This window comes from Biomphalaria glabrata, chromosome 10 (assembly GCF_947242115.1).
Source record: "Biomphalaria glabrata chromosome 10, xgBioGlab47.1, whole genome shotgun sequence".
Lineage (NCBI taxonomy): Eukaryota > Metazoa > Mollusca > Gastropoda > Planorbidae > Biomphalaria > Biomphalaria glabrata.
The window spans coordinates 18,711,761-18,733,755 of NC_074720.1; the positions used below are offsets into that span (position 1 = coordinate 18,711,761).

Genomic DNA, 21,995 nt, shown 5'->3' on the forward strand with positions numbered 1-21,995 from the left:
TCTTTGGACAATCCTGGCCAAAACACACTCTGTTTTGCCTCGGATCTAGTTTTCTCAAGACCAAAATGACCTATGTGTAACTTGTCGAGAATTTCATTTCTCATACTTGAAGGAATTATAATTCTGTTCTCATAAAACAATATTCCATTCTCTTCATGAATACTGTCTTTAAATGACCAATACACTTTCACTGTTTCATGAACTTGAGTTTTTATCTTTGGCCAACCTTTTCTGACATAATTCATTACAAGTTTTAATTTAGCATCAGATTCAGTTTTCCTTCTAGTTTCAATAATCTTCTGATCACTTCCCGGAAACTGTGCTGTTGCGCTATAAATTCTCATAACCATGTCATCATTTGAATTTGATTGTTCTTGACCATTGATGTACGCACGCGATAACGTATCAGCTATTTGCATTTTTGAACCTGGAGTGTAAGTTACTGTTAATTGATATCTCAACAGTCTTAACATCATCAACTGAAGTCTTGGTGAAATCTTATGTAAAGGCTTAGTCACAATAGTTTGCAAAGGTTTGTGATCTGATTGTACAGTCACAGTTCTTCCAAAAATATAATGGTGAAAATGTTCAGCTGCAAACACTATAGCTAACATTTCCTTTTCTATTTGTGCATATCTACACTCTGTTTCTGTCAATGATCTTGACGTATACGCAACTGGTTTATCTTCTTGCATTAAACATGCTCCCAACCCTTTAGAAGAAGCGTCACACTGAATAGTAACTGGCTTTTCAGGGTTAAACAATTGCAGAACTGGAGCTTCACTAAGTGTTTTCTTTATTAGTTGGAAAGCATTTTCTTGCTCTGCATTCCACTGCCACAATACATCTTTCTTTAGCAATTCACGCAATGGACTGGTAATTGTTGACATGTTTGGAATGAAACTTGACAGAAAGTTCAACATCCCTAGCAGTCTTTGAATTCCTGTTCGATCTGTTGGTGCTGGCATCTCCATTATTGCTTTGATTTTAGCTGGATCTGGACGAATACCATCTGCTCCAATTTGTCTTCCGAGATAATTAACACCAGAAAGTTTATATTGTATCTTGTTCTTGTTGAACTTTACATTGTTCTTTCTAGCTCTCTCCAGAACATTTTCAAAAATTTGATCATGTTCTTTTTCATCTTTTGCTGCAATCAGCATGTCATCTGACATGATATGTACACATGGTATGTCTCCGAATACTTGATAAGCACGTTTCTGTAATACTTCACTAGCTGAGGATATACCAAAAGGCATTCTCAAGAATCTGTATCTTCCAAACGGAGTATTGAATGTACATAAATAAGAGCTTGGTTCATCCAACTCCACTTGCCAATATGCATCCTTTTGATCAAGTATACTAAACAGTTTTGCTGCTCCCAGTAAACTATTGTTTTGATCAAATGTTGGTATAGTGAAATGTTCTCTCATTATATATTTGTTAAGTTCTCGGGGATCTAAACACAACCTCAAAGAATTATCTTTCTTCTTTGCTATAACCAAGTTATGAACCCATTCTGTTGGTTCATCAACTTCTGTGATCACTCCATCTTGTTGCATTTGTGTGAGTTTTCTTTTCAATTCTTCATAGAGTGATGGTGCAACTCTGCGCGCACATTGAATAACTGGTTTTGCATCTGACGTCAGTTTAATGTGATACTTCATGTCAGAGGTTCGACTTTTATATATATATATATATACTGCTGCTGCTATGCTCTGCTTGTCTCTTGTCTTGTTGTGTTTCTTAACTTGGTTCCTGTGGCTCACTAGGGGTTTCTTGAATATTAAATAATACTTGCTTGGTACTTTCTTGGTTACTCAATTATAATTCAATACTTGCTTAACTCAAATACGAACACTTAATATACATCAACTCTAACTCCTTATATTCATGAATATCGATAATACTTTAATACTTAATAAAGCACACAATTATATCACTCTTATGAAATACACAAAACACCAGTCCATCAACTTATAAATATATAAATGCATAAATACCAGTCCAGGAAGTAAACGTCCAACCTTCCTGGACCGGGAGCAAGACCTTACTGACCTAACACATTCTCTCGCACATTCAACGAAGACTTAATCACTCAGTTCACAACACGTGCAACACTTCGCATTCATAACAAGGGGATATAACAATCATACCAAATATCAAACTAACATTCATTCTCGCCATACCTCTCCCTGACACTTCATTTTGTATGTACCGAGTCCTTCGAATACTTGCTTATATTTTTTCATCAACACTTGTGGAACTTCATTTTGTTGCTTGACATCGTGTACTTCGACATTAGAACAGCTACTTTTTTTACTTTTCTGAAAGCGAAGAATGTAATTGTGCTTCCATCTACCATGTGGCAGGGTCAATGCTGAAGGTTTTCAAAGAAGTTTCGAAGGTGTCTCTGAAGCGTTTTCTATCTCCACCTTGTGATCGCTTCCCATCCTTTAATTTGTACCTAAAGGGATATAATAATATATCATTATTTAGAGTTAGACTACTCTCGGTGTGCAAAGTTAAGACTCTGCTTTGTAAAACATAAGAACTACTTTCAATGTGAAGTCTTGATGAAATAGATTTTAGACCATGAAGTAGCCAAAAAAGTTAATACTTTCCCAGTCTTTGAATGTGGTCTAATGATAAAACACTGCAAGCTAGAGTTACATAATGTGCTCTCATTTTATCTGCAGTCAAATATGTTCATCGAAATGAAGAGCTGATTTTAAGAAGACAGAAAATAAGATGAAATGTTCATTTAGAAGACTAACAGCGGTAATAGCTTTCCATGACGAGATAATATGCTGATGAATCTTCAGTGATTTGAGCTTACAATTTAGAACTTCACCGTCTGTCTACACGTGACACTTGTCGGAAAGATAGGGATCGATGTTTGTTGCATTGCATCATGTCAATATTTAACAGTTTAAGAAAGTTTTTATGTGCAACATCTTCACTCTCAATACAGTGACCATGCGGAATAGTTGTATTTCAAGATACTTCACAGACATGACTTTTACTAAGTGGTAACTACAACTACAACAAATATTTTTGGACTCTGCGAGAACATTAGTCACTACTTCTACTACAACTACTTCTACTACAGCTACTTCTACTACAGCCACTTCTACTACAGCCGCGTCTAATACAACTGCGTCTACTACAGCTATTTCTACTACAGCTACTTCTACTACAGCTACTTCTACTACAGCCACTTCTACTACAGCTACTTCTACTACAGCCACTTCTACTACAGCCGCGTCTATTACAACTGCGTCTACTACAACTACGTCTACTAAAGCTACTTCTACTACAGCTACTTCTACTACAGCTACTTCTACTACAGCCGCGTCTATTACAACTGCGTTTACTACAACTACGTCTACTACAACTACGTCTACTACAGCCACTTCTACTACAGCCACTTCTACTACAGCTACTTCTACTACAGCCACTTCTACTACAGCCGCGTCTATTACAACTGCGTCTACTACAACTACGTCTACTAAAGCTACTTCTACTACAGCTACTTCTACTACAGCTACTTCTACTACAGCCGCGTCTATTACAACTGCGTTTACTACAACTACGTCTACTACAACTACGTCTACTACAGCCACTTCTACTACAACCACGTCTACTACAGCTACTTCTACTACAGCCGCGTCTATTACAACTGCGTCTACTACAACTACTTCTACTACAACTACGTCTACTACAACCACTTCTACTACAACTACGTCTACTACAACCACTTCTACTACAACCACGTCTACTACAGCCACTTCTACTACAACTACGTCTACTACAACCACTTCTACTACAACTACGTCTACTACAACCACTTCTACTACAACTACGTCTATTACAACCACGTCTACTACAACCACGTCTACTACAACCACGTCTACTACAACCACGTCTACTACAGCCACTTCTACTACAACTACGTCTACTACAACTACGTCTATTACAACCACGTCTACTACAACCACGTCTACTACAACTACGTCTATTACAACCACGTCTATAACAACTACGTCTACTAAAACTACGTCTACTACAACCACTTCTACTACAACTACGTCTACTACAACCACGTCTACTACAACTACGTCTACTACAACACGTCTATTAAAACCACGTCTACTACAACTACGTCCACTACAACTACGTCTATTACAACCACGTCTACTACAACTACGTCTATTACAACCACGTCTATAACAACTACGTCTACTACAACTACGTCTACTACAACTACGTCTACTACAACTACGTCCACTACAACTACGTCCACTACAACCACTTCTACTACAACTACGTCTACTACAACCACTTCTACTACAACTACGTCTACTACAACCACTTCTACTACAACTACGTCTACTACAACCACTTCTACTACAACTACGTCTATTACAACCACGTCTGCTACAACCACGTCTACTACAACTACGTCTACTACAACCACTTCTACTACAACTACGTCTTTTACAACCACGTCTACTACAACTACGTCTACTACAACCACGTCTATTACAACCACGTCTACTACAACTACGTCTATTAAAACCACGTCTACTACAACTACGTCTACTACAACCACGTCTACTACAACCACGTCTACTACAACTACGTCTACTACAACCACTTCTACTACAACTACGTCTACTACAACTACGTCTACTACAACTACGTCCACTACAACTACGTCCACTACAACCACTTCTACTACAACTACGTCTACTACAACCACGTCTACTACAACTACGTCTACTACAACCACTTCTACTACAACTACGTCTACTACAACCACGTCTACTACAACTACGTCTATTACAACCACATCTATTACAACCACTTCTATTACAACCACGTCTACTACAACCACTTCTACTACAACTACGTCTACTACAACTACGTCTACTACAACTACGTCTATTACAACCACGTCTACTACAACTACGTCTATTACAACCACGTCTACTACAACTACATCTACTACAACTACGTCTATTACAACCACGTCTATTACAACCACGTCTACTACAACTACGTCTAATACAACTACGTCTACTACAACTACGTCTACTACAACTACGTCTACTACAACCACTTCTACTACAACTACGTCTACTACAACTACGTCTACTACAACTACGTCTACTACAACTACGTCTACTACAGCCACGTCTACTACAACTACGTCTACTACAACCACTTCTACTACAACTACGTCTACTACAACCACTTCTACTACAACTACGTCTACTACAACCACTTCTACTACAACCACTTCTACTACAACTACGTCTACTACAACCACGTCTACTACAGTCACGTCTACTACAACTACGTCTACTACAACCACTTCTACTACAACTACGTCTACTACAACTACGCCTACTACAACTACGTCTACTACAGCCACGTCTACTACAACTACGTCTACTACAACTACGTCTACTACAACCACCTCTACTACAGCCACGTCTATTACAACTACGTCTACTACAACCACTTCTACTACAACTACGTCTACTACAACCACTTCTACTACAACTACGTCTACTACAACCACTTCTACTACAACCACTTCTACTACAACTACGTCTACTACAACTACGTCTACTACAGCCACGTCTACTACAAATACGTCTACTACAACCACTTCTACTACAACTACGTCTACTACAACCACTTCTACTACAACTACGTCTACTACAACCACCTCTACTACAGCCACGTCTATTACAACTACGTCTACTACAACCACTTCTACTACAGCCACGTCTACTACAACTACGTCTACTACAACCACGTCTACTACAACTACGTCAACTACAACCACTTCTACTACAGCCACGTCTACTACAACCACGTCTACTACAACTACGTCTACTACAACCACTTCTACTACAACTACGTCAACTACAACCACTTCTACTACAACTACGTCTATTACAACTACGTCTACTAGAACCACGTCTACTACAGCCACTTCTACTACAACCACGTCTTCTACAACCACGTCTACTACAACTACGTCTATTACAACTACGTCTACTACAACTACGTCTACTACAGTCACGTCCACTACAACCACGTCTACTACAGCCACTTCTACTACAACTACGTCTACTACAGTCACTTCTACTACAACCACGTCTACTACAGCCACTTCTACTACAACCACGTCTACTACAGCCACTTCTACTACAACCACGTCTACTACAGCCACTTCTACTACAACCACGTCTACTACAGAGACTTCTACTACAACCACGTCTACTACAGCCACTTCTACTACAACAACGTCTACTACAGCCACTTCTACTACAACCACGTCTACTACAGCCACTTCTACTACAACTACGTCTACTACAGACACTTCTACTACAACTACGTCTACTACAGTCACTTCTACTACAACCACGTCTACTACAGACACTTCTACTACAACCACGTCTACTACAGCCACTTCTACTACAACTACGTCTACCACAGCCACTTCTACTATAGCTACGTCTACTACAGTCACTTCTACTACAACCACGTCTACTACAGCCACTTCTACTACAACTACGTCTATTACAACCACGTCTACTACAACCACGTCTACTACAGTCACTTTTACTACAACCACGTCTACTACAGCCACTTCTACTACAACTACGTCTACTACAGCCACTTCTTATACAACCACTTTTACTACAGCTACTTATTTAAAGTACTTTCTATTTAGGTTTTGCTCCCGATTTTATTTTAGGTTCGAATCTCAAGACAAACTAGACAACAGTGAGACCGTTTTCGAGACGGACTAGACAACAGTGAGCCAGACTAGAGACACTCGTGAGAAAATTATTGGCGTGTGAGAGACTATAAACTCATAGGAAGAAATGTGCATGTATGTTTTTCATATAGTATATTTCAAGTTCATGACGAGTGTTACAAATGAAATGAGGTTGCTTGTAAGAGTACCCCATGTTACATAGTAATGGGGATTGATTCTAAAAGAGCACCCCACTCAATATAACAAAATTTTGATCAATTAATTTTCCTATTAGCTGGTATAGCTAAAGATATTCAATTAGAATTATAGCTAGACTTAGCTACTTTAGATCAACAGATCAGTGTTAAAAGTGTGCTGGCACGTTCGTCCAGAGGTGTACTGGTCCCTTCTTGTACTGCCTAGGTTATTAGGTATAACCTCCAGGTATACAATTAACTAATGTATGCAACAAAAGACTTTACAAAGTCGCTGGTAAACATATATACAAAGTTTATTTACATGAGTAAAATAAATGTGTAAATACATGGCCATCAACTCACAGGCCGACACAACAAAAAGTAAACAAAAGATACTCAAAAATAATATGGCACATAGCCCTAGTCATATGTTACATTATCGTCACATTCTGGAGATCACACATTTACATGAGTAAAATAAAGGTCACAGGGCTCAGGTAAACAAAACAAAAGGGTCATGATGTACTATAAGCTTCAGGGAAACCTATGAGCTTACAAGCTTCATAGAATCCCACCTATAGACATCCTTTTGGTAAAGCCCATCTGATGATTCAATACAGGTTGAATCCCTCAGAGAAAGGTTACAAAAATATGTAAAGTCCATCTGATGATTCAATACAGGTTGAATCCCTCAGAGAAAGGTTACAAAAATATGTAAAGTCCATCTGATGATTCAATACAGGTTGAATCCCTCAGAGAAAGGTTACAAAAATATGTAAAGTCCATCTGATGATTCAATACAGGTTGAATCCCTCAGAGAAAGGTTACAAAAATATGTAAAGTCCATCTGATGATTCAATACAGGTTGAATCCCTCAGAGAAAGGTTACAAAAATATGTAAAGTCCATCTGATGATTCAATACAGGTTGAATCCCTCAGAGAAAGGTTACAAAAATATGTAAAGTCCATCTGATGATTCAATACAGGTTGAATCCCTCAGAGAAAGGTTACAAAAATATGTAAAGTCCATCTGATGATTCAATACAGGTTGAATCCCTCAGAGAAAGGTTACAAAAATATGTAAAGTCCATCTGATGATTCAATACAGGTTGAATCCCTCAGAGAAAGGTTACAAAAATATGTAAAGTCCATCTGATGATTCAATACAGGTTGAATCCCTCAGAGAAAGGTTACAAAAATATGTAAAGTCCATCTGATGATTCAATACAGGTTGAATCCCTCAGAGAAAGGTTACAAAAATATGTCACGTTTGGGAGTACCCCGGATGCAGAACATCAGGGTAAAAATATACTGCCTGGAAATCATTTGAGGCTATATCTACTAATAAATACATTATATAAAATACAACAATACTAAAGATATACTTAGCCCAAAGATCTCCAGAGCAGGGCACACTTCTCCGAGTACCCCATGACACACGAACACTAACAGAAACAAATACTATTCACAACACAGGTCAAGTGGTCAAGCTGGTAACTCAGGAGCAAGTGGCAACTAATCACAGTTTGCAAGGCCTTTTATAAACTACATAAGGGAAATCACTCCTAACTATACAAGTAACCAAAAATAGTTAGTTCTCCATTATGTCACAACGAGCTTTCCCCATCTAGTTGGGCCTGTGTATAATTTGACCTGCCTAGCAAACCCCTCAAACGTTTATACACAAATTGTAAGTTATGATACTTTTGGAACATAACTAATAACTAGGCACCTTTATCTATCTGTTTAAAACTTTTTTAGATTAACTGTTATTCTAGCTCTCGTGTTTTTGTTTGTAATGTTGTTACAGCGCCTTGAGCCTACATTTTGTTTGTTAACAGCGCTTTATAAATAAAATTATTATTATTATTATTATTATCTCTAGATTTGACCTTTTATTGGACTCATATACGTGAACCATTGCCCTCTTAAAGTTTCCTTTGCCAACATTGTTTATTTAGGGTCGCTATGAATTATTTCTTTAACAAAAATGCAAAATAATGAAAGTCTGTGCAAATCTTGGCAAGAAAAACATAATTAAGATAACTCTGAAATTTCGTAACAATCATACCAGAGACAACAGCATCTCACGTTTCTTTTACAAAAAAAAAAAAAAGAATTAAATCGTTTGGAATGCGTTAATTTTGATTCACTCAATCTGTCTGTCTGTCTGTCTGATCAAATGTTTGAACACGTTATTTCTCCCACGTTCATTCTCGGATGAATTTGAAACTTTGCATAATTATTCATTAGCTTAGACAATATATAACTCGATAACAAATTAAACAATTAGTCAATTAATTACAGATAACTAATAATTTTCTTTGATACCAACAAGGAAAATTAATCCTTCAGTTATCATTGATATGGCTAAATACGTTGTAATTGTATAATTTTTTTTTCTCCCACCGATTACTCGGACCAAGTTGAAACTTGAAATAATTATTGAGTGTACCTAACAAAACGTGAATCCATTTTAAAAAAAAACAAATTCGTAAATGAATTATTGGTAATTAATTCGTTTGTTTGATATGGAAAAAGGGAAGTATTCTTAGTGTACAAATTATTCAGAATTTTAGCTGAAAATGTCAAAAGTTAATTAAAAAGGCATTTTAGTGGTCATCAACATTACTTATTTTTAGTAATAGAAAAAAAAAACCGCTATATCCATGAGACTTCTCGACCTGCAGGCAAAAAAAAATGTTATATAGTAAGAAAATGACGCAGATCCATTTTTTAAAAGTTGTGTATACCTGAGCAGCTATAAAAGAGGAAATGTGCTGTGTGCATGGAGAGGTCATAATTTGTTTTCAAGTTTTCCGAAAGTTTTGTCGGTCAACGCCCAACATTTAAAACTGATTACTTGAACAAATATTGCTCTATTGTTTTAAAATTGTACATAACCTTTCTTGATTGATACGTGCAGGGACCTTGGCAGATTTACATAAAATTTTCTAATTTTGATTCACAACCTAATTTCAATTCTAAAGTAATACATCCATATAGAAATAAATATTCCTAATTTAATAATAGGAAAATTTAGGCTCCCAGAGGTGTTACCATAAGTCTAGCACTGGCTATAGAAGAAAAATGATATGGACAATTGCCTTATTTTGAAACCACTGCGCAGTTCATCTCAGATATTGGTATAGTTTGCAGAACTCTACAACATAATAATGAAAACGCAGAAGAATATGATTTTTAAAAAATAAAAAAACTAAGGTAAATGATATACATGCCCAGGTAAAACATCTCTGTTTAGAGATTTATCTTTGTTTTGTTTCCTCTCTAATATATGCTGACATTGAGTGAACTGGTCATACAACAGAAACGTGATTACACCTCCGCTATCATTGAGTTACCTGCTCTTGAAGTGCTCATCAATATCACTAGGACATCGCTATCAAGAACAACTCCGATGCCTGAAATCGATACTTCCATTCACTGGCAACAAGCTCATGTCTACGGTGTTTAGCATATTGAGTTCCTCGTCCTAACGAGCTACGTCCTCTTGGCTACAACTTTGGTGAAGTGGACTTGTAGCCACCATGTCATTTTTTTGTAATCACCATGCTGCAGTGTTTCTCAAGCTTTTACCTTCGGACGTCCCCTCCCAAGCGAAGAAACGTTCCCGCTCTCTTAGCTAGCTTGGGAATCTTTGGGTCAAGTCTAAAGCACACTATTTATCTTAGTTAGAAAAAGGTGCAGGTCAAAGAAGGAGGTGTGGTACTGACTAAATGCTAGAGACATACGAAGTACATATAGCTAACGTTTTGTCTGTATTGGTTTGTCATAAGAACATCTTCGTGTTACACAAGACGCGTTGTGCTGTCAGGCTAAATAGGGCATTCAGGGCACTTGCATTTCCTACATAAGAACGCAGGACAGAATCGCGCTGGAGAAGACGTAGCGGTACTGAAATGTTTTTGTTTGTTTTTGTTGTTGTTGTTTTTAAATTAACAATTTTCAGTCGATTTTGTTGCGAAAACGGGAATTTCAGGACGCCCCTGAGTCCGCCCAACTCTGATTGGTAGTTGTGCTGGCCACATGACACCCTGCTCGTTAACCGTTGGCCAAAGAAGAGTAAATACACGTGAAAGTCTAAATAAAGGTCACACTCACCCATAGCTCTAGAGACAAACATTTTTTTTTAATTTATTTCATGAATATTGCGGATTCATTTAAAATGAACTTTGACATTTAGAAGGAGATGGTGACCACAATGTAAGTCATGAATACCCCTCCTCCTCCGTCCTATTCATTGATTCCTCCAGACAATTAATTAAGACTTAAGTCCAGTTCCTTACAGTCTAAGCCTTGATAAGACACAAATATTCTAGTAGTATTAAAAGTGCATCTTATCTTATAATTTTCAGACGTTTCTTCAAGTAAGAGGATTATTACGCCCCACACATTTTTTAATATGTTCATTATTAATAAGAGTTTGAATTTCTGTGAGTAAATCCGTTGTAAGATCAGACTTGTTCAAACCGTCTATTTCATGCTAAACCCCATTTGGTAGGAAAGAGGTCTTACGTGTGTTTCTGAATTGTCCTTGTTAAAAAATGTAATGATTTAAACATGTGATAGATGTTTGATAGGTAGCTGCTACATTCTCGTTAAAAGTTACGGAAGGTAATCGCACAACTTCCAAATCTTGTGGTCTGAAACTGTAGCTACATTATTGTTACTTAATTCTGGAGACATCTACACTTGGCGCTGGTACAAGTTTCAATACGTATACCAGTTTAGTAGAATATGTTTTTTAAAACTATTTCAACTTTGTCATTGTCAAATTTGGTTAAGGATTGTATGAGGTTAGTTAACTTTTAAGCTTAATGACACATTGAGTTCATGAATGGATTGTGTCATCACCTACTTGAAATGCCCGAATCCCTCAGAGCATAGGCGATGTGCCTAACCCTAGGAGATTCAAACACAAAGGTCTTTAGCATCACATTAATTTTTTTTTCGCTTCCAGATGTACAAGAATGACTTGACCGTAAGTTGTTTGACGGAATGACCTCACGCACTTGACGTGGTCATCTATCAAGGACTCAAAGCATACAGTTGCATCAATATTTGCATGCTGTGACGTCAGGCGTGAACGTTTCCTTCTTGGCTGCATTACTGGTAAGACCATTCAAACAAGGCTGACGTCTCGACATCTGTAGCACTTCACTCGAAACACTACAAATGTGATTCACTGTGTAAAAAATCACAATTTAGTCGAACACTATTTCAATAGTTTATTAAGTTCCATATAAAAGAATTTATGCAGGCTTACAGTATGTGAAAGATAGTGGGTCTTCCTAAAACAATTCTAGCCCTAACCCTAAAAACGATTCTACTATTGCAGACTCCTTGGCCCACCAGGGAGGGCCAATTCCACCCACTGAACAGGCAGTAAGTTTTCATCATGCTCTGGCTATAATTCAAAAAACAGAAATGGAAAAGTGATTTGAGTGCTGGGACAAGTCCCAAAAAGCCCGTGGAGTCTGGGAGCGCATGAGGCGCCCTGACCGCACTTCCCCGTGGTGGAGGCTGTCCAGGCCTGATCAAGCTATTACAGCACAGTGCAGGACAGGCCATTGTCCTGTTGGCTCATATTTCTCACGGCTATGGCCAAATTTCGATTCACGGTGCCCCCGCTGCGGGGAAGAAGAGGAAATGTGCCTCATATTCTGTTTGACTGCCCCAGACTTGCTGATCTCCGTCTCGACAGGTCTGGGAAACCCAAAATTCTCGACCTGTATGGCGACATTTATGCACTACGCAAGACAGCAGGGTTTCTGTCCAGGGCTTTTGCAAGAGAGGATTTGAGCCTCTCAAGCCCTCACTCTAATGGAGTTTGATGATGATGATGATGAAAACGATTCTATTCTTAAAGGTCTGTTTCGTCGTGTGTGTTAAGTGGACTGTGTGAGTGTTATATGTCAGAGTTAAGTTAAAGATGGTGTGTGTGTATACTATATTATGATCTGTGTGTTGCATGGCTATGTAACTAATGCAAGTGTCTTTCTAACAATTGTTGAGGTTTTATTTTTGTCTTTTTTTTTCTCAAACCAGGATTTCTCGGACTATATTGTGTCAATCTCCGGAGCCGACCCTGCATCAAGGCAGGCCAACAACGGAAACACTGTGGCTCCGCCAGCGACCATATCACCTCCGGCAGCCGCTACAGCACCCTCACCGCTGCCGCACGGGCTGCTGCAGACGTCTGCGGCGAAATTACGGGGAACTATTGCGCCCCACACGTTCACTACCGCCATCTTGCCCCAGCCGCCGTTGCCCATGGCAACAGGGATGGAGCGCAAACGGAAAAACAGCAACACGTCTATAGAGTAAGTAAATAGTATACAGATCACTCCCTCCACTACTAACACGTCTATAGAGTAAGTAGAGTAGACAGGTCACTCCCTCCACCACTAACATGTCTGTAGGGTAAGTAGAGTAGACAGGTCACTCCCTCCACCACTAACACGTCTATAGAGTAAGTAGAGTAGACAGGTCACTCCCTCCACCACTAACACGTCTATAGAGTAAGTAGAGTAGACAGGTCACTCCCTCCACCACTAACACGTCTATAGAGTAAGTAGAGTAGACAGGTCACTCCCTCCACCACTAACACGTCTATAGAGTAAGTAGAGTAGACAGGTCACTCCCTCCACCACTAACACGTCTATAGTGTAAGTAGAGTAGACAGGTCACTCCCTCCACCACTAACACGTCTATAGAGTAAGTAGAGTAGACAGGTCACTCCCTCCACTACTAACACGTCTATAGTGTAAGTAGAGTAGACAGGTCACTCCCTCCACCACTAACACGTCTATAGAGTAAGTAGAGTAGACAGGTCACTCCCTCCACTACTAACACGTCTATAGAGTAAGTAGAGTAGACAGGTCACTCCCTCCACTACTAACATGTCTGTAGAGTAAGTAGAGTAGACAGGTCACTCCCTCCACCACTAACACGTCTGTAGAGTAAGTAGAGTAGACAGGTCACTCCCTCCACCACTAACACGTCTGTAGAGTAAGTAGAGTAGACAGGTCACTCCCTCCAACACTAACATGTCTGTAGAGTAAGTAGAGTAGACAGATCACTCCCTCCACTACTAACATGTCTGTAGAGTAAGTAGAGTAGACAGGTCACTCCCTCCACCACTAACACGTCTATAGAGTAAGTAGAGTAGACAGATCACTCCCTCCACCACTAACATGTCTGTAGAGTAAGTAGAGTAGACAGGTCACTCCCTCCACCACTAATACGTCTATAGAGTAAGTAGAGTAGACAGATCACTCCCTCCACCACTAACATGTCTGTATAGTAAGTAGAGTAGACAGGTCACTCCCTCCACCACTAACACGTCTATAGAGTAAGTAGAGTAGACAGGTCACTCCCTCCACCACTAACATGTCTGTAGAGTAAGTAGAGTAGACAGATCACTCCCTCCACCACTAACATGTCTGTAGAGTAAGTAGAGTAGACAGATCACTCCCTCCACCACTAACATGTCTATAGAGTAAGTAGAGTAGACAGGTCACTCCCTCCACCACTAACACGTCTGTAGAGTAAGTAGAGTAGACAGGTCACTCCATCCACCACTAACACGTCTGTAGAGTAAGTAGAGTAGACAGGTCACTCCCTCCACCACTAACATGTCTGTAGAGTAAGAGTAGACAGGTCACTCCCTCCACCACTAACATGTCTGTAGAGTAAGTAGAGTAGACAGGTCACTCCCTCCACCACTAACATGTCTGTAGAGTAAGTAGAGTAGACAGATCACTCCCTCCACCACTAACATGTCTGTAGAGTAAGTAGAGTAGACAGGTCACTCCCTCCACTACTAACATGTCTATAGAGTAAGTAGAGTAGACAGGTCACTCCCTCCACCACTAACATGTCTGTAGAGTAAGTAGAGTAGACAGATCACTCCCTCCACCACTAACATGTCTGTAGAGTAAGTAGAGTAGACAGATCACTCCCTCCACCACTAACATGTCTGTAGAGTAAGTAGAGTAGACAGGTCACTCCCTCCACCACTAACACGTCTATAGAGTAAGTAGAGTAGACAGATCACTCCCTCCACCACTAACATGTCTGTATAGTAAGTAGAGTAGACAGGTCACTCCCTCCACCACTAACACGTCTATAGAGTAAGTAGAGTAGACAGGTCACTCCCTCCACCACTAACATGTCTGTAGAGTAAGTAGAGTAGACAGGTCACTCCCTCCACCACTAAGCTTGTTACATTTGATTTGGACAAGAATTAATTTTTTTTTTGACATCCTAATTAAGCTAAAGATATTGTATTTGACTGAAGTGGTGGTATAAACTGAATTATTCCCCTTCATATATATAGCAGTGACAAATTTAAATAGAGATAAGCCTAATTGTTTGTGTTTTAACATTTATAGGCCTAATTGTTTGTGTTTTAACATTTATAGGCCTAATTGTTTGTGTTTTAACATTTATAGGCCTAATAATAATAATAATAATAATAATAATAATAATAATAATAATAATAATCTTTATTATCCGTAAGGAAATTTGTCTTACAATTTGTGCATTACACCAAACAAAAAACATTATAACTATAAGAAACCAAAGTGTACATTCACACCAGACTCACTCATAATTTACATGTGACAAAGTTTATACCAGATTGTTCTTATTTAATGATTTGATTGCCAGGGGAACAAAAGAGTGTTTGTGTCTGTTTGTCTTTGCTATCGGTGTCTTGTATCTCTTTTGTGATGGTAAAATCACAAAATCCTGACACAAAGGGTGATTCTTTATTTCGAGGATCTTGTTAGCTTTTTTTGAAATGTTTGTCTCAAACAACTGCCCAAATGGGGTTTGTTTTTTGCCAATGATTTTGCCAGCAGCATTTAGGATTCTATAAAGTTTATTTTTATTTTTAATGCTCAGATTGCCATACCAGGCAGAGATATTGAAACTTAAAATATTGCAGATATGAGCGTGATAAAACATAGCCAAAGCCTTTTCGCTAACATTAAACGAGGACAGTTTTCTTAGTAATCGTAATCTTTGCTGCCCTTTTTTGCTGATATAATCAGTATTTGCAGTAAAATTTAGTTTATTGTCTAGGATAGTACCAAGGTATTTAAAGGTTTGCACAATTTCAATAGTCTCTCCAGCTACAGAAACAATATCATATTCCTTCTTGTCCCTACGAAAGTCGATTATCATTTCTTTGTTTTTTTTTACATTTAATAATAAAAAATTATCTTTACAATATTTTTCAATGTGTTCTATTTCTTTGAAATACTCATTTACGTCTGAGCTCTCTGAGAGCAGGGCAAGAAGAGCCGCATCATCAGCGAATTTTGTGAACGAGCAACAAGAACTGTCGGATTGAAAGTCATTGGTGTACAAAATGAACCACAATGGCGATGTCACAGCCCCCTGGGGCGCCCCTGTGTTAACTATGCGTTCATTAGATATAACATTGTTTACCCTAACCCTCTGAGCTCTCTGGGTCAAAAATTCATTAGCCCATAGTATTATGTATGGACTAATCTGCAACGCTTTCATCTTTTCAATGAGTAAATGAAGTTGTATAGTGTTAAAAGCTGATGAGAAATCAATAAAGAACAGTCTTACATAAGTGTTCGGTAAGTCCAGATGTTTGTACACACAGTTTAGAATATTTAGAATGGCATCGTCTACACCTTTACCCTTTTGGTAAGCAAATTGTAAAGGGTCTAACTTATTAAAAGATCATTCAGAAGAAACATTTTAACCAATTTTTCTAAACATTTAGACACAATGGAAGTAAGTGAAACAGGTCTATAGTCATTCATTTCCTTCGGTTTGGAAACCTTTGGCACAGGTACAATTATAGATGACTTCCACACAGGTGGTATCTCATGGTTTAGTAATGAAGTAGAAAAAATATCTTGGAAAGGTTCAGCTAGTTGTTCAGCACATTCTTTTAAGATTCGCCCTTTTATTCCATCAGGCCCACCAGCTTTCATTGGGTTGACGTTTTTGAAAATGTTACAAACTTGCTCTTTAGTAATCGCTAATTCTAAACAGTTGTTAACATTGACATCCTCAAGGGCTTTGAGTCTTAGATAATTAAAATCTTTCGTGTCGAAGCGACAATAGAAATCATTTAACTCGTTGGCTAATGTTTTTTCGTCTCTTGTAGCCAGATTACTTTTACTTTTGACTTGTGCTCCTGCCATTTTGTTCATGATGCCCCAAGCCTGTCTCATGTCACTTGTATTAATTGAGTCTTCCAGCTTGGTGCGGTAGTTTCTCCTCCCTTCCTCAAGAACGACGTTGAGATTTCGTTGAGCAATTTTCCTTGTCTGTCCATCGCCACTCATAAATGCTCTTTTCTTTTTGATTATTTCCCGTTTTATTTTTGCAGTGACCCATGGTTTATTGTTGGGGTATATCTTGATGCTCTTAGTGCTGACGCACATGTTTTCACAGAATTGGATGTAATTTGTCACTGCGTCGACCCATTCTTCCAGATTTGAAGTGGTCTCTTTAAATAAATTCCAGTCAGTGCAGTCTAGACATCCCTGTAGTTTGAGAATATTGTCTTGAGTCCATTCTTGTACGTTTTTTTGAATGATTTTTCCTTCTTTAAGTTTCGTACGGTAGGTAGGCAGCAGTTGTATTGTTTTGTGGTCCGATGATCCTAGTGGTGGCCTTTCACGAGATGTGAATGCTCCTTTGATGTTACAATAACATAAGTCCAGAGTTCTGTTCTCTCTTGTCGGACATGAGATGTGTTGATAGAAGGTGGGTAGGTCAACCTTCAAGGTGCATTTATTAAAATCACCCAGTATAACTACTGGTGCGTCCGGTGACCTTGTCTGAAACTCATGCACTACGTCAGCGATGATTGCAGCTGCAACTTCCGTCTTGGCTGTAGGCGGAACATAAACCAGGACTATGTAAATAACACCAAAGTCTCGTGGCAAATAAAAAGGTCTCAATGAGAGCGCCAGTAATTCTAGATCCGGACAGCACATTCTCTTTTTAACCGTGTAGTTGGTACAGTATTTGAGGTTGATGTACACACAAAGCCCCCCACCTTTCTTCTTCTTAGACTCAGCCGTTCTGTCAGATCTCACGAAAGAGAAACCATCAATAGCAATCAGGTTGTCGTTGTCATCCTCCTCTAACCATGTCTCAGTAAATGCCAATAGACAACTTTCCCTAAAAACGTTTTAACATTTATAGGCCTAATTGTTTGTTTGTTAACATTTATAGGCCTAATTGTTTGTTTGTTAACATTTATAGGCCTAATTGTTTGTTTGTTAACATTTATAGGCCTACAAGTGGAGGTTTTGCATTCCTTTTGACATCCATGTGGATGAAGATTTTGTTTCATCATTTAGTTTATGTTAATATTAGTTGCAATACATTTTGGAGACCGATTCATAATTAAATTTTAGGGAAAAAAAATGATTTTAAAAATTCAGAAACACCTCGGAGTATCCGAATTTTTTTTTAGTACGAAAAACAGTAGAATATTTTATAGAAGTTAAATTATTGTGGATATTTAATTTAGGTAATATATTCTAAGGCCCCTTTTATTATATTTATATTAAATACATTTTATTTATAAGCCTATATTTCTATGTGATTTTCATGGAAAAGGGATAGGGGCTGCTAAAGTACCATGCCCCGGGCGCACAATTTGCTCACTACGCCACTGGTGCAATCAAGTGTCAAAGTTGACTGTTACGTTCATATCTAGTTACATGTGTCAAAGTTGACTGTCTAGCTGTCTGTTACGTTCATATCTTCAAAAAGAAAAGATCACGTGAAAATTGAATTTCAATAACTTCAACAAGTTGTAGCTATATGTAAAGTAAAGTTCCCGTTTCAGACCTCATGGTCTATAGGGCAGATGATGATCATCTGTTTCTGCGGCCTACTGTTAACGAGGGTGTCATGTGGCCAGCAAAACACAACTAATGTCAGGTACCCATTACAGCTGGGTGGACTCAGAGGCACGAGAAGATCCCGAAATTAAAAATCTCAGTCTTCACCGGGATTCGAACCCCGGTCCCCGGTTTGGAAGCCAAGCGCTTTACCGATCAGCCACCGCGCCTCCGTAGCTATATGTGGCCTTCTGAAAGTGTTGTTGTTTTCAAAGTACGGGTGGGCAGCGGATGAACCACGGGTTATAACAGCATTATTCCACAAAAGAAGGATAAACTTAGATGTTGTTCAATGCTCTCCCATTCGAACAGCAATGAAGAGGAGGAGAAAGTCAACTTTTACAACAGCTGACTACCATCATACATGACAGACAGAAGAGGAACATTCTCATCATAATGGGCGACTTTAAGGTTGGCACAGACAACAAAGGATTTGAGGAGATGCTAGAGATACCGCCAGTTGCAAGAGACCTGCCCTATAAAGTGCATTGCACCCACTAAGCAAGACTTCCGCAGCGCATTTAAGCTGTTGAAGAACCACAAAACTGCAAGACCTGACGTGATCTCGATTGAGGCGCTAAAGACAGACATTGATACTAGTATGAAGCAGCTATCATTTGCAAGATATGGGATAAAGAAATGCTACCAGAGTGGGGGGGGGGGGGGGGTACTTCATCTAACTCCTGTTGAAAGGATACCTTAGTTAGGCTTAGTTCCTGCTTTATTTCTGTGACCAACAAGCCGGCTTTCGAAAGGAGAGATCATGCACAGATCGGACCATTCTGGAACAGAATGGAACTCTCCTCTTTTCTTCAGTTGTATAGACTATGAGAACAGACAGACCCTCTGGACACTACTGAGACACTCTGAAGGGCCTGAAAAAAAAAATTATCAGGAAGTCATATGAGGGGATGGAAGTCATATGAGGGGATGGAAGTCATGTGAGGGGATGGAAGTCATATGAGGGGATGGAAGTCATATGAGGGGATGGAAGTCATAAGAGGGGATGGAAGTCATATGAGGGGATGGAAGTCATATGAGGGGATGGAAGTCATATGAGGGGATGGAAGTCATAAGAGGAGTTGGAAGTCATATGAGGGGATGGAAGTCATATGAGGGGATGGAAGTCATATGAGGGGTTGGAAGTCATAAGAGGAGATGGAAGTCATATGAGGGGATGGAAGTCATAAGAGGAGATGGAAGTCATATGAGGGGATGGAAGTCATAAGAGGAGATGGAAGTCATATGAGGGGATGGAAGTCATAAGAGGAGATGGAAGTCATATGAGGGGATGGAAGTCATATGAGGGGATGGAAGTCATAAGAGGAGATGGAAGTCATATGAGGGGGTGGAAGTCATATGAGGGGATGGAAGTCATATGAGGGGATGGAAGTCATAAGAGGAGATGGAAGTCATATGAGGGGATGGAAGTCATATGAGGGGATGACTTGCAGAATAGTTCGCGACAGACGACTGCCCAGAAGTCCAAGCAGAAGTCATAAGAGGAGATGGAAGTCATATGAGGGGATGGAAGTCATAAGAGGGGATGGAAGTCATATGAGGGGATGGAAGTCATATTAGGGGATGACTTGCAGAATAGTTCGCGACAGACGACTGCCCAGAAGTCCAAGCAGAAGTGAGACAAGGCTGTTTACTTTCTCCTTTCATATTCGTGCTAGCCATAGATTGGGTCTTGAAGACAGAAACAGCGGAACGGTATACAGTGGACACCGTGGAGACAGCTGGACGACCTCGCAGATGACCTTACGTCTTGAAGCAGAGACACGGAGAGCCACCGGTCAGCAACATGAAAACAAAAAGTCTATTGCTGCCTCAGAAAGTTTCTTATATTGGCCAGACAAGATCTCGAATCAGGAACTGTGGCCACGAACAAAGAAGCAGCCCATTGAAGTAGATTTTCTTTCAGAGATTCCGGCCACACCCTCCGCAAGCCTGCATCCCACATTACAAGACAAGCTTTCACCTGGAACCCCGAAGGAAAGAGAAAGAGAGGGCGGCCCAGAAATACATGGCGCTGTGATTAGCAAACAGATAGATGCCAAGCAGATGGGAAAGACATGGGGACATTCGGAGAGATTCGCTCAGAACCGAGACGCCTGGAGGAAGCTGGCTGGTCGCCTATGTCCCAGAGTCATAGATGAGATGATGAAATAGAAATTATTTAAGTATCTTTCATTATTTTTCGAAATGCTTCTAGTCGTGGAACTTGGAGTATTTGTGTTCGATTCTATGTATACATGTCAACTGAGGACCATCCAACAACCGAAAGTAAATATTGAGCGATGACTTTGATTCCATCAACAGTGACATAGTGCACGTGATAGTCTCCAATATTTGTACGTGTTCGCGACTAATTCACATTTGTTAAAGTCGATCTCCCAAATGAGACTTGTATTATATAGTCTACATAAATCTGTCCGGCCAGGGCCGCCTACGAGATTTTGTTGGTCAACTTGTTTATGTTCGAATTCTTCCGTAAATTCTGCCAGCGTCTTAAAAAAAGCCACGTATCATTCCATAAATGGAAGTGACGTCATTTCAGCTGTACATAACTATAACCACATCTGTCTTATCCACAACTTCCTTGTCTTCTGTGTTTCCAGCGCCTTCGAGTCAGACGATGAAGATGATCTGCAGGGGAAGGGAGGTCAGTCAAGCTCGTGTGCAGACATCAGTGACGTAGATGCCAGACATCCTGGGTGAGTACATCTTTGTCTCCTACATATATATAGATGTATTTATCTATAGTCTTTATCTGAAGGAAACACACACACAATTACTTATTCTACATCATTGTTGCGAAATTGTTTGATTGAGGGCAACATATGTCTGCCTAGCAGCTTACCTATAGATAGGACTGTAGATTGTTATCAATCATCCATTGTGGAAAATGTGTAAAGAACTGGTGTAAATTTGTTGTTATGTTCTGTAACTACGAGAAGATTTTTTTGAAGGTAAAGCCTAAATTAAAAAAAAATCAATCAAGATTTGTCTAGATTTGTATCGGTAATATTGTTCAAAATGGCTAACCTAAAAACTTCTTCCTGGATCTCTGAATCATTT

The 21,995-nt window shown here is 39.3% G+C and overlaps 1 protein-coding gene across 5 annotated transcripts in view; it reads left to right on the top strand.

Annotated features, from left to right (window-relative positions):
• LOC106079856 (basic helix-loop-helix ARNT-like protein 1) overlaps positions 1–21,995 on the top strand; it is a 157,019-nt gene that overhangs the window by 109,654 nt on the left and 25,370 nt on the right. For 2 of the 5 annotated variants that reach the window (XM_056045012.1, XM_056045010.1), the window contains 3 exons: positions 11,960–12,111; positions 13,048–13,322; positions 21,536–21,631. In XM_056045012.1, the coding sequence (XP_055900987.1) occupies positions 13,273–13,322; positions 21,536–21,631 (146 nt within the window). In that variant the 5' untranslated portion in view covers positions 11,960–12,111; positions 13,048–13,272. Of the gene's footprint in view, positions 1–11,959; positions 12,112–12,655; positions 13,323–21,535; positions 21,632–21,995 lie in introns of those variants that run through there. The other 3 variants (XR_008780305.1, XM_056045009.1, XM_056045011.1) reach the window with 2 other exon arrangements.